Source organism: Carcharodon carcharias, chromosome 8, assembly GCF_017639515.1.
Source record: "Carcharodon carcharias isolate sCarCar2 chromosome 8, sCarCar2.pri, whole genome shotgun sequence".
In the NCBI taxonomy this organism is placed as follows: Eukaryota; Metazoa; Chordata; class Chondrichthyes; order Lamniformes; family Lamnidae; genus Carcharodon; species Carcharodon carcharias.
In genome coordinates, this window is record NC_054474.1 from 57143476 (window position 1) to 57167196 (window position 23721).

At 40.0% G+C, this 23721-nt stretch overlaps 1 protein-coding gene across 3 annotated transcripts in view; it reads left to right on the forward strand.

Moving 5' to 3' along the window:
- Window positions 1-23721, forward strand: part of pdlim7 (PDZ and LIM domain 7) — a 144468-nt gene that overhangs the window by 62118 nt on the left and 58629 nt on the right. Inside the window, exons 3-4 of one of the 3 annotated variants that reach the window (XM_041193130.1) lie at window positions 11386-11419; window positions 20851-20867. In XM_041193130.1, coding sequence (XP_041049064.1) covers window positions 11386-11419; window positions 20851-20867 — 51 coding nt within the window. Of the gene's footprint in view, window positions 1-11385; window positions 11420-18067; window positions 18334-20850; window positions 20868-23721 lie in introns of all 3 variants that reach the window. The other 2 variants (XM_041193128.1, XM_041193129.1) reach the window with 2 other exon arrangements.

The following is a 23721-nucleotide window of genomic DNA, read 5'->3' on the forward strand; positions in this document are numbered from 1 at the left end:
TTCTTGAACTGTTGCATCCATCTGGTGTAGATACAGCTGTTAGGAAACAGGCGCCAGGATTTTGACCTAGCAACTTGTGAAGGAACAGCGATATAGTCCCAAGTCAGGATGGTGTGAGACCTAGAGGGGAACTTTCAGGTAGTGGTGTTCCAGTGCATCTGCTGCCTTTGTCCATCTAGGTGGTAGCGGTCACGAGTTTGGAAGCTTCTGCTGAGGGAGCCTTGGAGAGTTGCTGCAGTGTATATTGTAGGTGCTACACACTTGCCATTGTGCATCGATGTTGGAGTGATTGTCACCCTGCCATCAAACAATCAAGTGGGCTGCTTTGTCCTGGATGGTGTCAATCTTCTTGAATGTTGTTGGAGCTGCACTCATCCAGGCAAGCGAGGAGTATTCCATCACAATCCTGACTTGTGTTTTGTAGACGGTAGACAGGCTTTGGGGAGTCAGGAGATGAGTTGGTTGCCACAGAATTTCCACCCTTTGAACTGCTCTTGTAGCCACAATATTCATATGGCTGGTTCCATTCAGTTTCTTGTCAATGGTAACCCCCAGGATATTGATAGTGGGGTTTCAGTGATGGTAATGTCATCAAGGGGACATGGCTTGATTGTCTTGTTGGAAATGGTCACCTGGCACTTGTGTGGCATGAATGCTGCTTGCCACCTCTCAGCCCAAGCCTGGATATTGTCCAGGTTTTGCTGCATTTGGACATGGACTGCTTCAATATCTGAGGAGTCGCGAGTGATGCTGAACATTGTGCAATCATCAGCGAACTTCCCAATTCTGACTTTATGATAGAAGGAAGGTCAATGATGAAGCAGCTGAAGATTGTTGGGCCTAGGACACTACCCTGAGGAACTCCTGCAGTGATGCCCTCAGACTAAAAAGATAGACCCCCAACAACCACAGCCATCTTCCTTTGTGCTAGGTATGACTCCAACCAATGGAGAGTTTTCCCCCCGATTCCCAATGACTTCAGTTCTGCTATGGCTCCTTGATGCCACACTCTGTCAAATCCTGCTTTTAACTTCAAGGATAGTCATTCTGACCTCACCTCTTGAGTTCAGATCTTTTTGCTATGTTTGGACCAAGGCTGTAATGAAGTAAATAAAACTAGCACAGAGAAACTTTGTCAGACCCATGCAAAATAAGGCGATCATCACTCGCATGTGCATTTCAATGTGAAAAATAAATGTAAGTAGAAGCTATGTAGAATACAATAATATGCAATAACTTTTAATCTGAGCAGTCAGCACCTAGAAAGAGAAAAGCATTGTTTCAGAGCATATCTAGAACTCAAAACCAAATGATGAGCAAGAATTTTATTAAGGTTGAAAAAAAAAGTTTTTATTCTTTTTCTGGGACGTGGGCACTGCTGGCAAGGCCAGCGATTATTGCCCATCCTTAATTGCCCTTGAACTGATTGGCTTGCCACACCATTTCAGAGGGCAGCTAAGAGTCAATCATTTGGTGTGGGTTTGCAGTCATAGTAGGCTAGACCAGGTAAGGACGTCAGATTTCCTTCCCTAAAGTGAACAGATAGGTTTTATTTTACAACAATTGACAATGGTTTCAAGGTTGCCATTACTGAGACTAGCCTTTCAATTCCAGATTATTAATTGAATTTGAATTCCATGTCCCCAAATCATTAGCCTGGGCCTCTGGATTACTCGTCCAGTGGCATAACCACTATGTCACCATCTCCCCCATGTTAACCAGTTGAATGAACTGTAAACTACTTAATAGAAAACTTAGATATTGTAACTGACAATGAACGGTCGGAAAACACGCGAAACAGTTGAAGGTGAAAAGGCATTAGGCAAACCGACGTAAACAACAAAAAAATTGGGGAGTTTAAAGTTGGAACGGAAGCTGCAGTAGGAAATATGCAATAAAAGAACCAGAAAAGTACAGTCTTAGTGTCTATGAGAGAAAAAAAGGTACCACCTCTGCAGACTTAGTCAGCACTTTTTTTGCAAGAAAGGTTCTACACCTGAAATGCGAATATTCATCCCTTAGTGTCACACAAATGAAACATATGGTTGAGATTTGATATTTAAAGTCAATGTTTTGGGCCAAAGAGAAAGATCAGTTACTTCCTCAAAAATGTTTGGTAAACTTGGTTGAGTAACATGGAAGGCCAAGATCTGAGTGGCCATAGTAGAAATTGGAGGGGACTGAAACCACAAGTGAAGTCAAGGTCAGACTTGCAGACAGAATGGGTGTGTTCAGTTCAATTGGTCAGCAAATATGTTTGGCCTTTGCATTGTGGAGGAGATTGCATCATAAGCAGCAAATACATTAAATTAACTACAATCGGAACATGGGAAAAAGGGATGGAAATCCAAGTAGTTGTAGTAGGTGGTCTGCCTGTAATGAGTGACTCTGGAATATACTCCTGAGGCTTTATAATGTGTACCATTCAAGTTCTTCAATTTCAAAAGGGGCGTGTGTTGGAAAGAATGCAGAGAAGAGCAATTGGAATGATATCAATTGTAAGAAATGGGGGAAAATAAGCTCAGTATTCTAGAGAGATGGTTAAAAGAGAGGGGAAACCTCACAGATTAAAAAACATAGAGATGAACTCAACAATATTACCCAAAACTATTTGGACCAGTAGCAGAACCAATTTAATGAAAATGCATTTATTCAAAGACCTTTTGGAATAACCTAGCTGAGGAAGCAGGCATCAAGGATTTTTAAAATTGCAGTGGATTGCCAGGTTGGAAACATTGGAGAGGGAAATTTGAACAGCTTATTGCAGCTTTTCTCCTTACTTCACACTCTGCCACTGGCAAGTATTGTTTGTTTTTTTGGTATTGTGTTCAATGCTTATTAAGCTTTTATATCTTTTTCACTGAGCATTAGCAAATCATCTTGCCAATGGTGCTACCAGGGTCACCACAATTTATATGCGCCCAGTCATGCAGGAATATGTTGCTGAAACTTAAATGAGTTGTTTTAGGTGGCTTAAAAAAATGACCCGTTTTAGAGATGTATCTTGTTTCACTGACAAGCCTGTAAAACACTAATTGCAACAGAAGCTAGCTGAAAGCATAGGAAGATTTGCCCATAGTCTGTTTCCTGTTTATAGCATTACACATACAAGTTTCCTGATAAGTTATCTGGGTGTTCGGGCAGAGTACATATTGCAATAAGTCTAAACTGTCACTCCATCAATCATTTAACAACTTCCTTGGGAGTATTTTTATTTTCTGGAGTTACATTATCTTGGTTGGACTCCTTGCTAAAGTAAAACTGCTTAAAATATACTGACCTAAAGAAAAGTACCAAAGTAAATGGAGCTGTACAAGCAAACCTTTTGGAAGGAAGAATAGAATTAAAAGATGACCAATAGCTTGAAAGCTCATTGGCTTAGATCTAAAAGAAAAGTCTTGAATATAGACCATGGGCTTTGTTGAATATAGACCATGGGCTTTGTTGAATATAGACCATGGGCTTTGTTGAATATAGACCATGGGCTTTGTTGAATATAGACCATGGGCTTTGTTGAATATAGACCATGGGCTGTGTTGAATATAGACCATGAGCTGTGTTGAATATAGACCATGGGCTGTGTTGAATATAGACCATGGGCTTTGTTGAATATAGACCATGGGCTTTGTTGAATATAGACCATGGGCTGTGTTGAATATAGACCATGGGCTGTGTTGAATATAGACCATGGGCTTTGTTGAATATAGACCATGGGCTTTGTTGAATATAGACCATGGGCTGTGTTGAATATAGACCATGGGCTGTGTTGAATATAGACCATGGGCTTTGTTGAATATAGACCATGGGCTTTGTTGAATATAGACCATGGGCTGTGTTGAATATAGACCATGGGCTGTGTTGAATATAGACCATGGGCTGTGTTGAATATAGACCATGGGCTGTGTTGAATATAGACCATGGGCTGTGTTGAATATAGACCATGGGCTGTGTTGAATATAGACCATGGGCTGTGTTGAATATAGACCATGGGCTGTGTTGAATATAGACCATGGGCTGTGTTGAATATAGACCATGGGCTGTGTTGAATATAGACCATGGGCTGTGTTGAATATAGACCATGGGCTGTGTTGAATATAGACCATGGGCTGTGTTAAGAAGTTAGACTATGGAACTTTGGAGCCTGGGTTATTATTACTTAAGCTCTGAATTTTCAGTCAGAATTTTGATTAGTGAGTAAACCTCAAGGCTGCAAAATTCAGTGTTGTTGTGCCTTTTGGCACTGAGTGCCGTTTTTGCCACAAAAATGGCAGGCACACACTTCTAGTCCTAGCTGTGCTGGATGTCATTTTGGTGAGGAATTGGACCATGCTCAGGGAGCGTCTGCTGGGAGTCGGCAGCAGATTGTGCCATCAAGCAACGTGTAACACTGATGTCAGCGTTGCTACTTCGGAGCTCAATGCTCCAGTCAATGCCATCTTTTCAACATGTATACCTGAACACGCATTCAGCAGCAGGAAGGAACCTGCACCCTGACTCTGAATTGATACTATTTAAGGGGAGCAGTAACTACTTGCTGGTCAGTTGCTGATTGCTTTCTGTTGGCCCTTGCGGTTGGGCCTTGCTGCAGTTATTAGAAGCATTTTATTTGTGAAGTTTTTTTTTAATTGTGACTGACCATTACAGTGTCTGCTTGGTGACAAAGCTGAAGTAAAAGCCACTTCAAAATAAACATTGCAAATCAAATTTATAAATAAGCCATGCCACATTTGGATACAAACATCAACTAATCATTCTTCTGTACTCAATCTGCCTTTTTTGAGTGTGCCTTTCCCTGCTCTAGTGCTCCTCTGCCCTGCTATCCTAGTCATTGCCAATAGCTGCTGGAAGGCTGCCTGCTTTCAATGGGGGAGATTGATGATGGCCTTGCAGGTTGATCTTGAGCAATAGAGGCCCAGCTTCAAGATTGTGCCATAGAGCATGGGCAGCAGTGGCCTGGGCTGCTTGGCTGCCAGGTAGCAGCAGAGACACTGGCAGAGTGGCAGTGTGGGAGAATGAATGCTGGCATCCAGATAGAGAACAGCAGGTTTGTGCTCTGTGGAGTTGCTGCCACACCCTGCATGGGTGACACCTGAGCAATCCTAGAAATCTATTGGAGGACAGATTGTTGGACTGTAAGCCTTTTTGAACACTTGTATCTGCAGCTACGATGGCAGCAGTTTGAGCCTACGTGGTACCCAGCTGAATTTGCATTACAGTAGTATAAGCTATCAATGCAGCACAATGATATTGGGTAACTTCTGCTTGTGTTGCAATGGAAGCTTGTTTCATCCACAAATCATCCTACTTCCACTCTGCAAAGGATCTGCTCCAAGTTCTGCAGAAAGCCCTATGCCACGTTAGTGCCGGACTCTTCCATGCTCATTGTCCCCCGCCTGCCAATGCATCATGCATTTCATTGTGCCTACCCATAAGGCTTCCTCTGTTGGTTGCCCCATCAAAATCCTCATCACTGTTATCCCTTGTCCTGCTGCAGGCCTCTTGTGTTCAGTGTGTCACAGTGTGTAGATTTCACCCCTAAACTATTCTCTAAAGTATTGGAAATGTCCATGTCTGAGCTGGTGCCTGCCAGCATGAGAACATGTGATAGTGTTGCTTCATCACTGTCTTCCATCTCTCTCTCTCACTGCTTGGCCAGGTTGCAGTTCTTGAGTATCTGAAAGGAGAAACACAAAAGGGTACGATAATGGTGAGTTTAGTGAGGGATAGCAAGAGGTGTACGCTTTAGATAATTCTTCAAGAGATTTGAAGTGGAAGTAGGATGTGAGAAGGAGGATTAGCTATGAACATAGTTTGATTGGTTTCAACCTCACCAGAGCCTTAGCCTTTTCTGCTGCATTGATATGATAACCATTGTCTCCACTATGAGGGTAAAGACAAGCAGCCTATCCCCTTCTGGTGCCTCTGGTTGTGTGTCACCTTGCCCTGTAAGAGAGAAGGAAGAATGTCAGAGAGTGTGGTGCAATCTGTGTGATGCAGCTGTCCTGGTTGAATAACTGGCAGTGTGAAAGCTGAGAGGTGTAGTGCTCTGAGAAATATGGTTGTGGGGTTTGCAGTAATGCTAAGAATGTGACATTGAGGAGCAGCAATGAGTTGTGGATGGTAGGTAAGTGATGAGATTATAGTGCATTGAGCAGTATGTGAGGTTAGTGGTGCAGTTGGTGTAATAAGACATTCACTGACCTTTAACCACTTATATAATGTGATTTAAGCTTAAGAAGCACTGCATCCAGGTCCGTGGTGCTAAATATCAGGAATTGACCTGCATGGCTTTTGGTTGACCTTGCAAAGTTTGTGAAGAAACTCTTAGGAGTGTTTTGCCATTCTTGTGTTTTTCCAGGTGACAATCAGTTGTAGGATGACGTCAGCATTCGCTCAGTCAAAATGCATTTTCCCTTTGAGGTGCAGGCTGAATTTAGATGTTGCAAGCTAGCTTGAACTCGTGCTTGCCACTTACCATTTTGCGCCCCTTGCTCGGGTGTGCAGCCTGGCTGCTTCCTGTATTTATTTAAGTTTGTGTACTGCCCGCATTGGAAGCAATGCATTTGGGTTAGTTATGCATTGCAAACCCTGCTCCTGTTTTTGGGAATTGTTGAATTTTGTGTCCTAAGTGTTTCAAAGGTGACATTCCAGTGGTGGTTGGTTTGGAAATTGCTGACAGGGGAATTTGTGATTTTTTTTTAAAATTAGTCTAGATGAATATCCCCCTAAAAATCTTGATTTTTGTTTGTTCGGTATCTTGCTGGCATTTTGGATTCTGTTGTGATTGTGATGTTTTGGATCCTTTCAGCTAAAGATTTCTCCAGGAACGATTAGATATTTTAAATATTAATATGCTGGCAAAGCTTAATAGTAGTACTCTCGCCTCTGAGTAAACAGCTTATGGATTCAAGCTCTATTATAGTGATAGGAACAGATAATTTTGGCTGACATTTCAGCTCAGTACTGAAGGAGTACTGCATTGTTGGAGGCGCTTGGTGGGATGCCGCGATCTTCCGGTCCCACTGCAAGTCAGTGGACATCTCGTTGGGTTGCCACCTTGCCCCCAGCGGGTCCCGCTCGCAATGGGGCCGGAAAATCCTGGCCGCTGTCTTTCTGTTGAGATATTAACAGAGGCTCCCATCTATCCATTCAGATGGCCTTACTGTTATCATTACTGAAAGAACAGGAGGCCAGATTTCCTGGTGACTGTCCAAATTTATCCCTCAACCCAATGCAACTAGAACAGATTAACTGATCAATTATCTTGATTGCTGTGTTTGGGACTGGGCTGCTGAGTTTGCTTACGTAGGTGACTGCACTTCAAAAATTAATTCATTAGTTACAAAGCACTTTAGGAAACCTGAAGGATGTCATGAGCCATTTTTAGGTACAATTGTTTTTACTTTTTCCTCAAAAAATAACTGTTGTAGAGACTTTAATACAACTTTCAGACCTGTTCCATTCATTGGAACTCTAACGCGAGGTAAGTCATGTTAATTTGTGAACTGACATCTTTCATAACAGAATTATAACAACTACAATACAATTTTAAATGCATTTTACATTCACATCACAGTTATCTCTGGCTTACTATTGCAACCAAAAGCAGGGGAATACTTGGGTTGATTTTAACTATATTTAATAATAGCAGCAAGAACACCACTCCTTTAATGTAGTTAGATACAGTAAAGACACACCATTCATGGGGGTTACGTTCCCATGAAATCTTGCGAAGGGTGAAATTGTAAATGGCAAACATGCTTTGTAATGGGAGTGAATTAGACAGTTTCCAGTCATCCCAAAATTTGACATTTTTAAAGGAAAAGTGGCAATAAAAACTGTTTTTGAATAAATGCAAAACAATTTTACTGCAGAAATTGTTTGGCAATGCAATAAAACAAGAACAATGTAAAGCGTATCAGTTACAGAATAGTACAAATAAGAATACATTCCTGTACAATACAGGTACTGTACTTTATTTGAGAGTGGAAATAGAGGGAGCAGGCGATGTGGCTGATGCAGGCATTGATATGGATGAAAAGAACAATGTTATTGTTGACTGCTTCATCTTTTGATTTTCAATTTTGTAAAGTTCCTGGTAAGGAGCAATTGCAGTGTCAATCATTCTACAAAGCGCAAAGTTTCTTTCCATGCTTGTATCGTGGTCTGTCACCTGTTTCTTCAAATCTTCAGCTGATCTTATGAGATCCGCCATCCTCTTGGTTGTGAATTGAGCCTTTTTAGGCTCTCCTTCCTGCTCCTGTTTAGTTTCATTCAATTTCATCAGTTCAACCTATTCTTCTATAGAGAGTTCCTCTTGATGTGATAAAAGCAACTCATCCACTTCAGCTGTGGTAAAGTCATCAAATTCCTCCCTTCCAACTGTCAACAATTTTGGCCACTTCAGCATCCATATTGGGGAAGCCTGTGAAATCATTCACAGCCTCAGGCCAAACTTTTTTCCAGCAGGCATTTATGGTCAAAGCTCTAACTTCATCCCATGAGTCCTTAATCATGCCTTCTGCTATAAGGATGTTGAATTCCTTCCAGCAATCGCGGACTGTGATTGAAGGGTCTGCTTCCAGAAGATGAAGGATGTGGCTGAAACTTTGTCGGGTGTAGTAAGCTTTGAATGAGGCAATGACCCCCTGGCCCATTAGTTGGATAGTTGATGTCGTATTTGGGGGTTAAAAACAAAATGTCAACATCTGGATGGCTCTTGGCGAGAGTGTGTGGATGCCCAGGTGTGTTATTGAGGGTTAGAAGGACCTTGAAAGACAGGTTCTTTTTTCCCTCAGAGTGTTGACCTCTGGCAGAAAGCAATTGGCAAACCAGTCTTCAAATACTGCTGCTGTAACCCAGACATTGCTGTTAGCCTTCCAAAAGACTAACAAATGAGATTTATTTTTCCCTTCAAAAGCTCAAGGGTTTTCTCACCTTTGAACCAGCATTGGTTTACATTTCAAGCCAGCCACGTTGGCACATGGTAGAAGTGTCAGCCTATCATTTACTGCCTTAAAGCCAGGAGCTGTTGTCTTATTTCAAAATGTCGGTCCTGTTTGGCATTTTCTTCAGGAACAGGCCAGTTTTGTCCACTCTGCCCGGTAGACGGTCATATGTACTCCGGCAGCACCTTGGGAAACTCTCATGGAGCTGCATGGTCAGCTGATGCAGCCTCCCCCATTAACTTCGCGTTATGCAGACTGAAACGCTTTTTAAAGTGATCAAACTATCCAGTGCAGGCTGAAAATCCTTTGGAAGTTGAACCACCTTCATCATCACCAATGGCACCAGCACTACCCTCCTTTTCTCCTCCTAATGTGCTGGTACAATTCAAGTGCTTTGTTTCAAATGATTGGACCATTAACTGGGCTCATCCTTTAATGCTGGTGCTCTATCCACATGTTGAGTAACTTCCCCATTTCCTCTAAGTGTGGATCTCTCCTGCTCACAAAAGTCAACCAGGCAGTACGACTACCAGAAACACTAACACTGGCTCTTGTTTTTTTTTCGGACTGTCTAATGTCCGATCATGGATTCATTGACAGAGTATTTCCTGGCCAACTTGATAGCACTTGCACCATTTTTCAATCTATCTAAGATTGTGACTTTTGTTCAAGTGTCATCACTTTCCTATGCTGTTTTCTACTGGGCTCTGACTCACTTATTTTCAGTGAAGTGCTGCACTGTTCCTGTACTGCAAAATACACATTGGGCATTACTGTATCCTGTAAGTCACAGCAAAGCATGCGCAGTTGGAGACTGCACATGCGCAGTGCGCACTTGCTACAGGGGAAAGACAACATGGAAGCATTGTTTTTTATGGCCTCTAAATTCAGTCTTTTATTTATTTCGGGACCAATATATGTTTAGGTGATAAGTTTTAAATGTTAAATTGTGGATGGGTGAAAATTTGGGGCTGTGAACTGCAATCACGTGTCCAAACACTTTTGTGCAGGTAAACAGATTTGCGATAGAGGGAGTTGCGAACGTTAGATGTTGACTATCACAAGACACTTCAGGGGAGCATTATAAAAGAAAATTTGATACTGAGCACAAAAGATATATTAGGGCAAATGACCAAAAGCTTGGTTAAAGAGATACATTTTAAGGAATGTCTTCAAAGGAGGAAGAGAGGTGAAGAGGTTTAGGGGAGGAAATCCACAGCTTCGGGCCTTGACAGCTCGAAGCACAGCCACCAATGATTGAGCGATTTAAAATTGGGAATATCAAGTGGTTGATCAATGAACAGGAGTTGGTACGATTTAGGACATGAGCAGCAGAGTTTTGGATGGCGTCAAGTTTACAGAGGGTAAAGCATGGGATGTTGGCCAGGACTGTATTGGAACAGTCAAGTCTAGTGGTAATACAAGCTGGATGAGAGTTTCTGCAGCTGTTGAGCTGGGGAGCTGAAGTTGAATTGGATGCTGTTACAGAGGGAGAAGCAGGTGGTCTTAGTGATGGTGCAATATGTTTTCGGAAAATCATCTTGGCCAAATATGACACCATTCACAGAGGGCGAGAGACAAAACTAGCAGAAACATTCAAGGAAAGTCTTCAAATTAGCCAGTCTGTTCCAGCCATGTTTGGTAATATCAAGGATTCTAGAAATGTTATATTTGCAATGTTAAATAGAATCTAGTTAAGTAGAATTTTGTTGGGCCAGTTTTGGCTCATTGGTAGCACACTCACTTGTTAGAAGGTTGTGGGCTCAAGCTCCACTCCAGAGACTTGAGCACATAATCTAGGCTCACACTTTAATGCGGTACTGAAGAACTCATAGTTTTTGATTTATGGATAAGGTATTAAGCCAAGGTCCCTGCAGATGGACTTAAAGATTCAATGGAACTATTGGTCCCTAGCGCTTCAATGACACACATATTTAAAAGTTTTGACATATGGACATATTGGGATTTGGATTGTGTGAAATGCAGGTGTTTAACAGTTTGTCTATGAGCGATTTGTAACAACAGGTCATTGCTTATGATTGGCGTGGCCAATTTCCTTGATAGTTTTTACAACTGTGTTGTGATATCAATTTCCCTCAGACTATCAAGAAAATGAGCATTGATTTAAATTCATAACTGTATTTTAGATTTATTTTATTAGCTAATCCAACATTCTGTGGCATATCAGTCAAATATCCCGTATTTTTTAATATACTCATCCAAGAATCAAATGGTTGTGGGTTCAAGGCCTATTTGAGGAATGAACAAGTCATTTGTTTGGTAAAATATTTAAGTTCTTTTCTCCAACCCTGATGTGAGAAAGGTTCCATATGTCAGGGCATTGCACTATGTTGTTACATCCTTTATACTGTGTAATTTTCTAATGAACTTTAGTAAAGCACGTATTTCAACGCACTTTTTTGGCTTCTCTTCTCAGAGTTCTTCGATCCTCAGGAGGTGGTGATGAGAAGGTACAGTGGATAACTACTTTTTACATCGTGTTAATATTGTGCAGATTTATGTTAAAAATAACAAACTAAGCTAGACTGTGCCAAGTACTTTTTTTAACTGCAGGTTCAATGTAACTCTCACTTTGGTAACATTGTCAACAAAAACTTCTGTTTATGTCATATGTAAACTAACTTCCTTCTTCATTGAAAATGAAAATGCCATATTACCATGTGGTGAGATTATATTACCTCAATTATTAACTCTATTCATTTCTATCTTTTCTGTTGGGAGTGCTGGCTGTATATCGCAGCAGCAATCTGCCAATACCAAAGGGTGCAGAGTTCAGCCTTGTTTAACCATGCATGATTGTGTACCTATTAAGATGAAGTAAATCAAATTGCTTGGTATTGTAATTACTGATTTAATGATGAGATTGCCACTTTGTGAAGCGTGTTAAAACTATGGAAACCACTTAATCTGTTATGATTGATAATACTGTATCTGGCTAACTAGCATTCATAAAACTCGTATGTTTTGCTCACCATTAGTTTTGCTCTGTATGGTTATATTTCTTTCCCACTTTATTCAGATTATAAATATGAAGCTTGGAGAAAATTACGAATTCATGCTGGTGGAGCAAACTGCACCAATTTTACCTGATTATTTCTTCACTACTATATTTGCTTGCAGCCATTTTCATCACTGACTAATTGTTTAAAAATGCAGTACTCCTGCCTTTTCTAAGAGTGTTCTTGTTCTACATTCTTCCATAAAATATACACCCAAATCCTGCTGCGCAGCTGTACAACCTTTTTTGGTAAATCTTTTTAATTAAAAAGTTCAGATTATATCAATGTTCAGTTCAGTGAAAATCAACTTGTGCAGTTTAAACTTCAGTGCAGATTTTGTGCCTAGCTCAGTTAAATGAAAGGACTTGAGGTTGCACTTTGTATAAAGCTGAATTCAATTTTTGGGGGTAAGCGGGTGGGGGTGGTGGCGGCAAGGGGTTGAAGGGAGATTGAAGTCCAGCTACTTCTGCATTCAGTTTATTTGTCTGAAAACTTATTTTAATTGTTCACATACCAAAATAAGGAGTGGTTCTTTATGACAGATCAAGCTCTCAAAGTGTTAGTTTACATTTCTGCATCTCCAAAGACTGAAATATTGCCATGAACTATTTAGGGACGACAAAAAAAGCACACATTGTGAACACACGGATAGATCCTTTCATTTCTTCCCTCCTCTTTCTTACACCAACCTATCTGAAACCAAGCAGAGTGAAGTTAAAATGGAATGGGGTTTAACTCCCTTCCCATTCTTAACTGTGGACTGCAGTATTAAATTGCAGGTGGCAAGGACACCTGCCCCGAACCTAATTCTTATTAAGTTAGCTGGACTCTCTTTAAATATTCAGATTGGGCTATGTTGATGTCATCAGGGCCTGAACTGCCATGTTAACTGAGGCCTGAGCAAGGGCAGGGACTAAAGTGATGGCTTCCCCATCAGGAACAGGAGGACCACCCAGCGTCGCAAGATTTTACCATTTTTAAAAAAACTTTCCCTGAGGAGCCGTGGGGAGCAGGAGAGCTCATCAAGGCCCTACAGGGAGACCTTGGCCTCCCCCTTCTTTGGGCTAGGAATCATTTTTGCGGGTCCCTGGCATCAGCCTACTCCCACATAATGTTACAGCTAAGTAGCTGATTTCCATTCCGTTTCTGGTTCTTTTGATCAGAAGTTGGCAAACAGCATTTTAATGAGGCCTGACCATTTAAATGAGCTAGACCTGCTTGCTGCCACTCCTGCATGGGCACTCTGCTTTCTTTGCTGTGTTCCTGACCTGGAGTTAAAATTGAGGCCAATGTTTTTTTTTATTTCTGAAGGGCTTGCGTAATTGTTAGCATGTTCTGTAAGTATTGTTGGTTAAATAATTTCTAGTGTTGAAATTTTGTACTTGGGGAAATAGCTCTTCCAACTTGGGCTGGCTTGGAATCACATTAAGTGAGAAATTGTTTGACCCTTTAACAATCTCATTGTTGCCATATGCTCTTCCTGCATATGGTCTGTGGTTGCTTATGTTATTGGGCACAGTAAGCAGAGGCATGCCTAAAATTGGTATGGTTTATAGTGATGCCTCAGGATAATAACACATTTGGCTACAAATCTTATCCAGTGACTGTCTATGTGTTGCTACAAAGTATGAGGGCTGGGAACTGCTATTTGTCAGGATGTAATGCATGCCAAAGCCATCTGAATCACTTAAAAACTTGCCTTGGACATAGCAACCAATCATTTCCCATTCTCATGCTCCTTAGGGAAGCAAGTAGAAGAAACTCCAGGGCCTAGATTTAGTCTCCATAGTCAGGAAATTTCCCAACTTGCTGCACCTGCCTCACGAAAAAGTGCCCCAAATAATGCGACCTTGGTCCTGAGGGAGTGGTGGGTGGAGGGGCAGTACATGCTGGAGTCAGGCCCGCTACTACCAGAAACAGTTTGGGAGCAGCCACAGGGATGCTTAGTGCCAAGGTGGCTAGGTTAATAGGACTGCCACTGTTCTCTGAGACTTTGACCCATTTATGTGGTTTAATAATAGGCCTTCTAGCCCTCATCCCTCACATCCCAATCACTCCCCATGCCCCATCCATGGCAACCCTATGACCCCAACCAACTCCTAGGCCCTCCATGACAACCCATGCTCCTCCACGCACCCCCAGTGGCCCCTCATACCCCTCTATGCCACCCTATTCCACCATTCGTCCCCATAACCCCTATACCAACTTAGTGCTGAAACATGCCAACCCAAGCTTCCTCACCCACTGTTCTTTGCCTTTACATCCTTCATGCCAACTCAACCAGTAGCACAGGCCTCATGAGCCATGCTGAGATGAAATAAAATGAAGTTCTAAGTACCCATTACAGACTTCACTATGTATAAAAAAAAAACTCTTATTGATAAAAGCCCATTCAATACATTTATTCCCCTTAAATATTTAATAAGGGACCTGGTAGCTTCGTGGAAAAGAGCTGAAAGTTACCATAGTCCCAGAGGACCATAGGCTGCGCTCTCATCAGAAAGAGATGTCGTGGTGAGTTTAACCTGAGGCTCACCACACCTCAGGCAAGGGGCGAGGCTGAGAAAACATAGCTGGTATGGGATTTGAACATGGGCTGTTGGCGTCACTCAGTATTACAAACCAGCCAACAGAGCTAACAGATCCCCAATATTGTTCAAATCAGCACCTGCCTCTTTGCCCTGCACCTGAGTAGGAAAGGCAATGACAAATCACCACTGACAAAAATTGTCAAGATAAACACCTCAGGGTGAAATATGAGCAAACCAAGGGCCAAAGGGCCTGCCTTTGGGCTGAGCACTCTCACAAAGGAAGGAGGAAGTACTGAATTCTTATAAAAACAAACATATATATTCATAGCCCCACATCATAGGCAGCTAATTCCTGAATAATGTCTTAGAGCTATCAATCAAACTGGCCTTCCAGCCCCCCAACAATGATAATGATACGTTGTGGAAGTGGTCAAGCAGTAATAATACCTCAATGTTAGCCATTAGGGTTATGTCAATGAAAACAGCTATTGAAACTGAAAGCACTATTTTTCTTTCAACTCCAGGGCACCGCAAGTAGTTTTTTTTCCCCAAAACTTAAAGTGCAGGGGCTTTAAATAACTTGACAGCTCCACAGATCTTATCCATCTTTAATGAGCATTCAAGTCTACTCTTAAAAACCCTAAGGCACACAGTGTGGGAAACGGACCCCGATCCAGTGAAAATGGGGTCTGCTTGAACTGTTTGTTCAAACTCTGAGTTCAAATGGCCCTACTGGGTTCATGTTTCCCCATGTGTAAATCACATCCTGCCCCTTTTTCTCCTACCAGCAAAAATAGGATCCGTTAGAAATGGGGACGGGAGTTCCGGGTCCAGGGTCCTGTTGCCATTTTGAATAAAGCACGGAGTCTCCATGACTGAGAAAATCTGGGCTTATGTTAAGTTGTAGGGCAATCATTTTGACAATCACCAGAGGGATGGTCTGCTATTCATGTACTTAGCTGATTTAAAACATTAAAGTTAAGGCAAAACTATTCTTGTAATGAGGGATACCCTGTCAGCTGGTGACAGGAATGGGATCTTAGCAAATGGAATGGAAACTAGTGCAATTAGGTGAAAGATATATTGGCTGATGGCACTGAGGATTGAGACAGGCTAGGCAATTAGCATCTGACTAACGACCTTAGCAGTTGGTAAAGTATATTTTCAGTTACTTATTGCTTGTCTAGAGTATCTTTTGCTGCTGACTGTTTCCTCCTTAGTGTGCCTGTTGTTGATGCCTCATTGTATGTCGGCCATGCTGTATTGTACTTAGCTTTAGATGCTCAGACAGACCAATGCTGTAGCATTCCTACGGTACGTTTTGTGCTGACTCTGATGCCGACACCTCTGCACCTCACTTATCTGTGCATGGCAAGTGTACATGTACTCACTAGGTTTATGTGCCAGATAGGTATTATGAGCCAGTGTCTTGGCTTATTTGGAGAGAACCTTCTTTAAGGTTCTGATAATGGGCTCATAGTGGATTATCTTAAATAAAGGCATGATAGATGTCTCCCCCTCTGTCCAAGTAACATATAATAGTATTTTCTATTAGAACACCAGGAGTTAAAACAGGTTAAAGCAAAATACTGCGGATGCTGGAAATCTGAAACAAAAACAGAAACAGCTGGAAAAACTCAGCAGGTCTGACAGCCTCTGTGGAGAGGAACACCGTTAACGTTTTGAGTTCGAATGGCTCTTCTAAAGAACTGCTGAGTTTTTCCAGCTGCTTTTGTTTGAGTTAAAACGGGTCTTTGGCAGTAGCACAAAATGGATGGTAAAAAAAATTGCCAGCCCATATTACACTCTTGCTAATTTTATTTTCCATGGTAAGGAAAATGTGGTCGGATGTAAGATGTACTGCCAGTAAGTTATCCACATTTTGCATTACCGCTGAAAACTAATTACAACTGCTAATTATTCTCATTTGTATGTGACAGACAAAAACTAGCTAAATTTCATGCCAGAAACTGTCAAGTTAGTTTTTTTTTAAAAGACTTCGTGAAAAAAGACTTGGGCAATTAAATACTTTTAATTATGCTTTACTCATTCTAAAACTGAGTGATACGATGAAATCCTAATCCATATCTTTTTACCTCTAAGCTTGACCATTCAATGCTCTGTTTGGCCAGCTTCCCAGATTCCACTCTATATAAACCTGAGCTCATCTAAAACTCTGCTGCCCTTATCCTAATTTTCACCAAGTTCTGTTCACCCATCACCCCCATTTTCATTAATCTACATTGTACCCTGGTTAAAAAACACCTCTCTTGTTTTAATTCTCATCCTTTGTTTTCCCATCATGCCCTACCTCTAACTTCCTCTAGCCCAACAACCCTCTGAGACCCCTGTGCTTAGAATTTAACTCCTGAATTATGTTGGTACCTTCATTTTGATGGGAATGTATTTCAGCTGTGTCAACTTTTTTCCCCAGAGGTTTATTTATGCAAAATTGTTCCTATTAAGGTAGTGTTGGAGTGCATTATCTAGCTGTGAAACTAATCAAGTCTATTTGCCAGACAAAAATGGAGGTTTATTGCAGTGCTGGTAATGACACTCTTATGATGTTTCTAAGATGGCATCACCAACTTTAAAAAAAAGTTTGTTGGTATTTCTTTAGCACACTAAAATATGTTGAAACCATTGAATGTTCATACTGTCACTGATATCCAGTAGTATATTTGAATTTCTATAGGTGCTCCTCCATATTTTAACTTCTCTCAGTTTTCTTTCCTGGCTGTTGCTCATTCATGATTTTGAAGGAGAGTATGGCTCACTAGGTACTTCAGGCTGTTTTTCATATATGAGCCAGTTTTTCATGCATAAACCAGTACAATAGAGAATGGGGATAATTATGGATTGAGTCTAAGGTCAACAAAATCTGCTATCAGACTGGCTAGAGAGTGTGGTGGATATACGTAGTAATGATAACAAGGCTTTTTTAGCTATGTTAAGGAAGTTTTTGATTGTACAGAACTGCAGGCAGATTTCAGTAGCGTTCCAACATTATAGTTGAGGTTTTAAATGGTTACTATGTATCAGGCTTTGCCACCTGATAATAATGCTGAGTTTACATAGAAGTCATGCTAAAATTGTGCTTGCATTGAATATGAATTCACCTACCTGAAATTTCCACCCTCGGCTCCCTCCCCTTCAGTGTAATGGTTGGCCAATTCTATTGGCAAGGATTCATGTGAGAAACTCTTAACTTAATGTCTTAATTGTTGTGCAATTGTATAACAGTTGCCTTAACATTCTTAATGTATTGCAACTAAACAAGCTTATTATGGGGAAACTATTCTCCAGGGATAAGTGAGAATATTATGCAAGGACCAAGTGCAAATTATTATAATATATTATAAAATAATAATTTACCTTTGACCATTAATGTTTGTGCTGCTTAGATTTCTAATTTGGCAATTCAGTGTTTTGTATTGTTATGTAGTTACATTCTTAGATAATGATAACTATAGATACGTTAATGGTGCTTGAGTTTTGCCATTGGATGACTGTATAACTGCATGTTGCTTGTGGTGTTTTTTGAGTTTTTGTGTGTTTTTTTGCTCAGGATTTTATGTTTGCTGCACCTTCCATTCCGAAGTACTCGTTTGACTCCAGCATGCCATTGAATAAGACAGCGAGACCTTTTGGTGTTACAACTACGGAAAGTTCAAATTCAGGGACACCAATAAAGTCAGTGAGCTACAAACCTGTATCCCTATATACTCCACCCTCTGCTTTGCCTAGCACACCTGCATCCCAGACACAACTACAATATGGTACAGCCACAGAAAAGCACAGCTCAACTGCATCCACACTGCAGCATCCAAATGGGTATGTCAAAACATGCTTTCGAACCTCTCAACAAAATGTCCAAATAAACAGAAGTTGCAAAATTGCTGCACTGGAGGGGAAGATCCACTACTAAATTATGATTTACTGTGTGATTTATTTTAAAAAAAATCCATTTCTAGGAAATGATAATATCTGCTCATGCATTTTAAAGTTAGATGGGCAGATTCCTTTAGGCCAAGTTATGTGCATTGTTTCTCCTGGCTGAAGTATTAAGTACAACCAACTGGAATTAAAAAGCACGATGATTTAGCAATAGATTTTCCTCTCCCAAATGAGCACTGCCTTTATGAAAGTGTCCGGAAAAGTTTGATTTGTTGCACTCAATGTATTAATATAAATTACATCAAATGCCTTCTGCACGTTGCATGGCTGTTCAAACTATTCTAGTTTCCCAAACAAAGGAAACAACTTTTCAAACATTTTAAAAAGCTGTGACCTTATGAACAAAATGTTTCACCGTTCACTGCCTTGTGAATGTAACTTATAAAATTTGCTTTTGCCTTATTTCACATTCATTCACCAAAATATTTTGGAATTGTTTAATTAACCAACTGTGTTGGTAACATTTGCATTTCAAAATTATACAGAAGTCTTGTATCTGATTAAGTTATTTACCTTGGGTAAGTATGTGTAGTGCTTTAAAATATTTCTGCACAAGATGAATGATGCTTGTTTTCTAAATTATATTTTGTACTTAATTAGTTCAAGATGTTCTGGGTTTCTGACATGTCCTAGTTTCATTTAGATTGTCACTTGTTGATTAAGTATGTGCAACAGTATGGCATGAGGTTACCGTGTTGGAGCTGTAGATTGGTTGTAGTAACATATGTGTGAGTTGTGACACTTCCTTTTTAAGAAATTATAAATGAGCTTACTGGTCAGGGTCGTATTCTACAAGCATGCAGTTATGTGTACGCCACACAGGCCCATACTTGGAAAGGCATATATTTATCTTGGCCTATATTGGGCCTCTTGAATGCTTATCTACTCCTCCAGTTAGCAAGCCTTGATGGTAGTATTTGTCAAAATATATGAAGATGTATATCTATTACTGATGCAGAATTTTGTTCTCATATCACTGAAACTCTAATTCTGGCCTATAATTTTTATCAATTTAAAAAGTAACCATTTAGCCAACAAAATCTCACTGAGACACATCTTGCAGAACTGAAACAGATGATTTAATTACATTTTGAGATTTTATGCCAGTGAGATTTCATTAACCCTGAGTACTTAAGAAAGCATCCTTCAAAATATAAAAAACAACTGCGAGCTTTTTAATTTAAATGAAGAAATTTTGAGAATTTGGTAACATAATTTAATTTGAAAATGTTGTTTTCAGCAACAACACAAAAATCAATAGAAAAGAAAACCAGGCAGGAGACAAGGAGGATGCTAATTCATTATTGTCCAGTTTGTGGTATCACCAAAAACAATTTCATCCAATGATTTGTCCCTCTTTATTTATCTGCAGATAATTCTGTAGCCTTGCATATTATAATTTTGGGTGTTTCAAATGTATTCTTTATGAATGGGGCTAAGTCTCAGGAATGGCAATGTTTATGTCAATTTTAAATATTCACGAATTACAGGAAGGTTATCCATGTTGTCGATAAATGGATTAATGCAACAGTAGGAATATGCTAAGAGGGATGTGTGTAATGTTATTGCCATGACTGGCTGACCAAAGAACAGTTAAGGTCTGTATGGCAAACTTCAATAAAAAAAAGTGTTGTGCCTCTCAATGTACTAACTCTACTTACAATTAGAGATTTTGTTTTCCAGTTTTCTTTCTTTTGTTCTCTTATTTGTCTGGCATATGTTTTGGCATATGGGACTCCAGTAAAACATGAATGTAAATTGTCAGCATAATGTGATTGAGATTTTCTATTTTGTTTGCATTGTGAAGTAAAACAACAGGGAAGAAAAGAAATACTCGTTTTTCTCATGAATTATGATACATGATCTGTATGAAGGAGGGAATTGCAGGATGTACCTGCATGTGACTTTTTAATACATGTAGTCAACAGACCTGTCTAATTAGTCAAGTGATATCACAAGTCTGCTGTGCTTCAGGATGTTTATAATAGCAGAGTATTTTGAATTTTGTACCATCTGTTCATCTTATGGGTAGGGAAGACACTCAATATTCTGATGACTTTTTCTGCATCACCCAAAGAGTGGAAGTGTGTACTTTCTTTTTACACTACTATTTTCACATGTGCCGCTATGTAAAAAGATATCTACTGAACTACTAAAATGAAAACCTGAAGGGCAATGTAGCCTTTCAGCAAACTTGAAAGTTATTAAGAATATTTCTCTTGACTGTCTTCCTCCTCCAATTCACAGATCCTTCTTCCGACTGCATCTGTACCTTGATCTTTGCTACTTTTTTTTTAAATTTGCACTGCAATTTTCTTTTTTGATTTTATTTTTGAGCTTTATCTTTGGCTATAATTCATATTTAACTCATCTTGTACCTTTCTTTTTCTTTAGGTGGATACTCTAATCAAGTTAGTATATTTCTTTCTTTGCACTTATTGATATGGGTGGCATGTTGTACTTCCTTCTAGTAGGGAGAGATCACAGATTTGAGTAGCTCATCATTATTTATAATTTGTAGAAATGAGCATAAAATATGTGTAACCATTACTTAACTGATAGACTCAAAGCCATTAACAGTTGTACTCCAAAATATAAATTATTACAGCAATAAACCTGGATAATAATTCATAGGTTTTCTTTGTAGCAGAGTACATATATTTATTGTTTCTTAAGAGATGAAGCTTTTATTATAATCTAAAAAGATACTTTCCTCTGTTTCTGTTTAACCCTTGGGTACTGTACCAAGAGTATTTGTACTATTTTAAATTTTTAATCAAATTCACAGCATTTCATAAGAGCTTGCTCAGTGTTCCCAAAGGAAACATTTTAAATTTCAGTACAAATTGAAATAGTGCATATCATTTAAGAAGCTGTTAAATGAAATTCAGTACTCAAATGATAAAGTGTGTCGGAATCTAAATTTACTGATATAGGTTAGCCCTAATTGTCTTTGCATAGCATGCTGACTGCTTGGAATGGGTCTAGTATTGAAATTTCTTCAAAGGAGAAAGGATAATTTAAGTGTGTCATGAGATTTTAAAAGTAACAAGGCAACTTTTAAAGTGGTGTGTGGCTGTATCTGGGGAGGGAGTGAGATCTGGAGGCGGCAAAGGGTCAAACTGACTGGTAAATAAATAATAAAAGGCAATACCTCATGGAGGCAGGGCACTGGACAGAATAATGAAACCTACCTGTTTGGCTGGTAAAGAGCAAGCATTGCTGCATGAGGTGCCTGCAAGAAGGATTAATTATTTGGTACTCCAGGCCATCTTAACTTGACAGGAGGTGTCAGTAGAGTCAGTGTTGTGATCACATTCACATAAGCTGGAAGCAAATGTGGGTGAGATAGCATGATTTATCAAAGTTGTCATGGTAAAGAGAACCTAAGACTTTGCCTGTTTTATCTGTCAATGGTTTCCAAATTTTCTTCTGGGCCATGTCAAACCCCTTCACAACCATGCAGCTGTTTCATTGCTCATCATCCATAGGTATGGAATAAGCTTCCATATGTATGTTGTGTTGTGACACAACAGTTGGTAAAGGCTGAGTTATTTAAAATTCCAGAGGGAAACTTTAAACAACTGTCATAACCTATATTTTCAATTGGTACGTTTGAGATGCAGCTCTGAATTCAAAAATGAAACCACCAAGACGCCAGAGGTTTTTTTTATATAAATTAAATTAAACATTTATTAATTTTACAAGGAATTCAACACGTGCACATGTCTGCAAATTACTACCATAATAACTTTTAAATAAATCACCAAATGAATCACTACTAGGTAAATCTTCACCAAGGCCACAATAACCCATGGGGCAGAAATTTTCACTTGGAGGACGGGCATGCGCCCGACTGCTTGAGTGTGAAATGACGCGCATTGATGTTGGCCAAGCACGCCGGCTGACAATTAAAAGGCCTGTTAAGACCATTAAATAATCAATTAACTTAACGGTTGACAGGCAGGCAGAAAGGCCAAGTGACCTTTGCATTTTTTTTGGCAGGCTGAGGTTTCCAAAAGCAAATTAAAATAAAAGTTTTAAAATTGAATTAATAACATGTCCCTGCTCATGTGACAAAGTCACATGAGGGGACATGTTTTATTACGTTTTTATTTTCTTTATTTTTTTTTTAACAACGCTTCATCTCCCTGAGGCAGCTCTGCGCGGAGTTCACACTTGCCCCGCTGGCCCTCCTCCCACACTGGCAGTGCTCAGCGCTGCCGCTTGTGTTTCACACTGGTCGGGCTTTAATTGGCCCGCCAGTGTGAAATCGTGGTCCGTTCCCGATCCCGGGGGGTGGTTAGCTTCCCAACCGCCCCAGCCTAGCCTGCCTTCCATAGCAAAATTCTGCCCATAGACTTTAAACAGACACCAGGCAAAGCACATTTTATCTTACGAGTTCAAAATAAGGTTCCTTCCAATTTGTTTCCTTTGCAGGTTGTTGTAGGGCTTACAGGCTGCTTAGATGCCTCTTACATGCCTCTAACCTACACACACAAAGCTCTTTTCTGTATATTCCAAGCCTTCCCTTTGAAGTAAATTCTCATTGTTTTACCAGGCTCTTTGAACTCCACCTCTTCTAACAGTAAAGCCCCTTTCATAGTATCAATTTTATAGTAATATAACCATATTGCTTTGTGTGTCCTAGCTAGGTGCAAGATTTCATCCCCAGTCTTTGAATGGTTTATTCAACAATATGCAAATGTACCCTCTACCTTATTGTTTAACTTCTCAAAACTACTATACATCAAAGCATCCAGACTAGCTGGCTTTAATCCAATTAAGATATACACACTCACACCCGCAGACACCAACCCGACTACAAATCTATTTTAAAATAACTTCCAGTAATATTATATGCGCTAATATCTTTGTGATAGTTGTTGAGCACAGGCTCCAACTCTCCTTCATTTCTCGCAGTTTCACCAACTGTCTTTTGTAACCCGAGTGTCTGATAAGTTGCAGATGAGCCAAGTTTTCTCCAGTTAGGAAATGGATGATTAAAGCCATAATTTTTGACTCCCAACATACAACTCATCCTTGCTTACTGATTGGTACAGCCTGAGTTAGCAAACGGAGTATTACTGGCATTTTGCTCAATCCAGAGCTGAACTTCAAACTCTGCATACTCTTCTTCATCAAGTCACTTTTTATTTACACCTTTTTTGAAACATCCTGTTTCAACCCTATTTGACTCCTGCCACCAAAACTGTCTTCATCAGCTTTAAACTATTTTTTCAATAACCTTGTTAGCTTCCGAAT